At 44.7% G+C, this 4,341-nt stretch overlaps 1 protein-coding gene across 1 annotated transcript; it reads left to right on the top strand.

Moving 5' to 3' along the window:
• Positions 1 to 1,078: 1,078 nt before the first annotated feature.
• Positions 1,079 to 4,001, top strand: LOC139257620 (histone H2B-like). Its single transcript, XM_070874558.1, has 2 exons — positions 1,079 to 1,220; positions 3,646 to 4,001. The coding sequence occupies exons 1-2, from the start codon at positions 1,079 to 1,081 to the stop codon at positions 3,999 to 4,001; spliced, it is 498 nt and encodes a 165-aa protein (XP_070730659.1).
• The last annotated feature ends 340 nt before the right edge of the window (positions 4,002 to 4,341 follow it).

The following is a 4,341-nucleotide window of genomic DNA, read 5'->3' as shown; positions in this document are numbered from 1 at the left end:
GCTGGAGAGCAACACAGTTAACTCAGGGACTAGGGTCCTGAACTTAAAGTAAATTTCGATGGTATGAGACGTGGTTTGGCAGGGATAAACTGGCGAATGTTACTTAAAGGATCGACGGTGGATAGACAATGGCAGACATTTAAAGATCTCATGGATGAATTACAACTATTGTACATCCCAGTCTGACGGAAAAATAAAACAGGAAAGGTGGCTCAACCGTTGCTCACAGGGGAAGTTAGGGACAGTGTTAAATCCAAGGAAGAGGCATATAAATTGGCCAGAAAAAGCAGCAAACTTGAGGACTGGGAGAAATTTAAGATTCAGCAGAGGAGGACTAAGGTTGCAATTAGGAGGAGGAAAATAGAATATGAGAGTAAGCTGGCAGGGAACATAAAAAACTGACTGCAAAAGGTTCTATAGATATGTGAAGAGAAAAAGATATCTGAAGTCTAATGTAGGCCACTTGCAGTCAGAATCAGGTGAACTCGTCATGGAGAACAAAGAAATGGCAGACCAATTGAACAAATACTTTGGTTCTGTCTTCACTAAGGAATATACAAATAACCTCCCGAAAATACTAGGGGACTGAGGGTCTAGCGGGAAGGAGGAACTGAGGGAAATACTTATTAGTCAGGAAATGGTGTTTGGGAAATTGAATGGACTGTAGTCCAATAAATCCCCAGGGCCTGATAATTTGCATCCCAGAGTAGTTAAAGAAGTGGCCCGAGAAATAGTGGACGCATTGGTGGTCATTTCAGATTTGTGAAGTTTGACGAAGGTTTTGTTTAAAAGTGGGGTAAAATTTGTTTCAAAATAATCTTTCTAAACCTCCCTCACCCCCACCCCAAATTTTAGAAGACTCTGCAATACTGACTGGGAAGGTGCCAAGTTCCGTCCTTGATCAGGGCTGTTAGTTCATCTCAGCCAAGGCAGCAGTTCAGGGGTTATAATTGTCCTCAGTACCACTGGGCGAAATATGAGTAAAAATTAGCCACTGCAATTGCTCTTGATACTGATCCACTGACATCAATTGTGAAGTTTATGGATGTCTTTGAGGATAGGATTGGACTCTTCTCTGATGCCGACCACGGTTAAAATCCTGCTGACACTCACTGAGTCGACTGATGATGAGGCACCAGAGGTTAACAAATGTCTGTGGAATTGCACCCAGCCAGATTTAGCACTTCCTGGAGAAAGTAACTCGCAGTTGATTTTAGACAGTAAGCATAGAGGGAGAGTGTCTAGAAAAAGGAATTTACAGATTTGGAGGGGCAGGAGGGGAAAGAATCTCCTATAGAATCAAGACTTGTCTGTTCTGAATTTCTATCCTGTACTTAAAGTAACAACGTTTGTAACTTACATTTGCAGGGTATTAGAATGGGACGATCTGCAGCTTGGAAACTCAAACCAAACATCACGTCAAGATTTGAGAGATTGTGTGCCCAGCTGAATGAACACTGTAAATGTTGGGACAGTGGGAATCGATGCAGATGTGCGTTGGGTGTATACACATCAGGGAGAGACCGTTTACCAGCTGAGTGTGGAAAGAGATTCAGTCTCTTATCTCACCAACTGACATTCGAGGACTTAGATAACAGACTTTCTCCTGTGAATATGGAGTTGCGTTATTGGGCCATGATGTTTTTACTTGTTCATCTAGTTGACTGTAAACCTTTGCCAATTAGTTGATGTGATCGGTTTACTTGTAGATATTTTTTTTAAATACTTTTACTGAAATGATTCAAATTTAAATTGAAACCAGCTTTGCAGGTGTGATACTCTATTCACACATTGAAGGTGAGAGAGATGCTGTGGACACACGAAAATTCCAGTATGTGTAAGTGATTAACAGACTGGATTTTGTGTTTAGTGATCCCGGGCGTGTTAGCTATCCCTACCCTGGACATCAATGCACTCTGGACGGTATGGGGAACTGGGACTTGTCCTGAGATTAACCAAAGGTCTGAGGACTGAACCAATCTAGAGTTAGAAAAGAGTAAAGGCGCAAAATGTAGCAGTCGCTAACAAGACATCAATTTGTCTCCTCTTATCATGGAGACATCAAATATCGACACACTGTGTTGTTTGAAATATCAAAATATTAAACTCCAGCCCAGTTTTATGGGTGATTAACATCAGCAGAAACAATTCCCAACTCACAGAATGAACACGATTCAGTCAGGATGTGATTAACAGCAGTAATGACAGTAGAACCCAAACTCTGCAGTAACTTGCGAACTAGCAATTCAAATGATTGAGTAAATCCCTTCCCACACTTCCCCAGTGTGAACTCGCTGGAGTTTCAGCAGATCAGATGATTGAGTGAAACCTTGGCCATACACAGAGCAGGTGAATGGTCTCTCCCCAGTGTGACTGTGATGATGGATTTCTAGATCAGATGGGGAACTGAATCCCTTCCCACAGTCTCCACATTTCCATGATTTCTCCATGGAGCAGGTGTCCTTGTATCTCTCCAGGTTGGACGATCAGTTGAAGTTTGGTCCACACACAGAACACGTGTAGTTTCTCCCCGCTGTGAATGGTGCGATGTTTTTCAGGCTGTGTAACTGGTTGAAGCTCTTTCCACAGTCAGTACACTGGAACATTCTCACTCGGATAGGGTATGTGTGTGTCGCTGCTTTTCCAGTCAAACTGATGTTTGAAATATTTTCCCACAGACAGAACTGAAAAATGTTTCTCCTTCCACATTCAAAGGCAGATGGTATCCATCATTTCCAGTTTACATGGTTGGGTAAGTACGCAAAGTGAGAATAAAATAAATGAACTGCTGATTTTCTCTGCTAATCACTGGGCCTTTTGTGCTGGCCCAATAGGGTAAACCCGGACTGGCCCAATAGGATGTGCCTTGCTGTCCCAATAGGGTGAGCCCGGTCTGGCCCAATAGTGTCAGCCCGGGCTGACCCAAGGAGGTGAGACTGTGTTGGCCCATTAGGGTGAGCCTGGACTGGCCCAATAGGGTTAGCTTGGACTGGTCTGACCCAATAGGGTGAGGCGTGTTGGTGCAGGGTCACCAGACAACTATCAGAACAACAAGGCTCCCTTTCAGGGCCCACTGAGCTGGACATAAACATGTGACCAATCTGAAGCCCCGCCCACCTTTTGTCCCTGCACAAAGGATCGTGCATGCGCCGTGAGACCGCCAGACAAATATGGCGGCCGCTGAGCACTCTCCCACCACCGGGGGAAACAGCTTTACTCGTTGGAGTTCAGAAGGATGAGGGGTGATCTTATATAAACATTTAAAATAATGAAAGGGATAGACAAGATAGATGCAGAGAGGTTGTTTCCACTGGTCGGGGAGACTAGAACTCGGGGGCACAGCCTAAAATACGGGGGAGCCAATTTAAAACCGAGTTGAGAAGGAATTTCTTCTCCCAGAGGGTTGTGAATCTGTGGAATTCTCTGCCCAAGGAAGCAGTTGAGGCTGGCTCATTGAATGTAATCTAGTCACAGATAGAAAGATTTTTAACCAATTAGGAAATTAAGGGTTATGGGGAGCGGGCGGGTAAGTGGAGCTGAGTCCACGGCCAGATCAGCCATGATCGTGTTCAATGATCGAGCAGGCTCGAGGGGCTAGAAGGCCTACTCTTGTTCCTAATTCTTATGTTCTTATGTTCTTGTTAGTTACTGCCAAGAAAGGCGCCAAGAAAACAGTCACTAAAACAGCACTGAAGAGCGGCAAGAAGCGCAGAAAGTCGAGCATAGAGAGTTACCACATTTACAGCTACAAAGTGATGAATCAGGTTCACCCTGACACTGGCATCTCCTCCAAGGCCATGGGCATCATGAACAAGGTTGTGAACGATATTTTGGAGCGCATCACTGGTGAGGCTTCCTGCCTGGCCCATTACAACAAGCGCCACACCAACAGCTCCCGGGAGATCCAGACCGCCGTGCGCCTGCTGCTGCCCGGGGAACTGGCCAAGCACGCCTTCTCAGAAGGGACAAAGGCGGTGCCCAAGTACACCAGCTCCAAATAAAACTGCACGCTGTCCTGAGAGATCAAACCCAAACACAATGGCTCTTTTAAGAGCCACACACAAACTCTCTGAAGAGCTGCACAAACCCATCTCCCTTTAAACTTAAATCAGTAATTAATTCCTGAACAAGTGTGTGAACCTTTGGAGTTCCAGCTGTAGATTTAGTTTTGAATTCTCAGATAAGCAGCTTCACTCTCAGACTTGTTCATTTACACCGCCTGCCGAATTAAGAGCATGTTCAGGGGCTGAGACTCAGATTTCAGTCACACATTCTCTCTCGCAAGTACTTATCAAATTTATTTTTCAATTCCTGTTGCGATAGTCCGTTTATTAACCCGAC

Source organism: Pristiophorus japonicus, unplaced genomic scaffold, assembly GCF_044704955.1.
Source record: "Pristiophorus japonicus isolate sPriJap1 unplaced genomic scaffold, sPriJap1.hap1 HAP1_SCAFFOLD_89, whole genome shotgun sequence".
In the NCBI taxonomy this organism is placed as follows: Eukaryota; Metazoa; Chordata; class Chondrichthyes; family Pristiophoridae; genus Pristiophorus; species Pristiophorus japonicus.
Note: the sequence above shows the minus strand (reverse complement) of the source record. Positions and strands in the feature narration are given on the sequence as shown.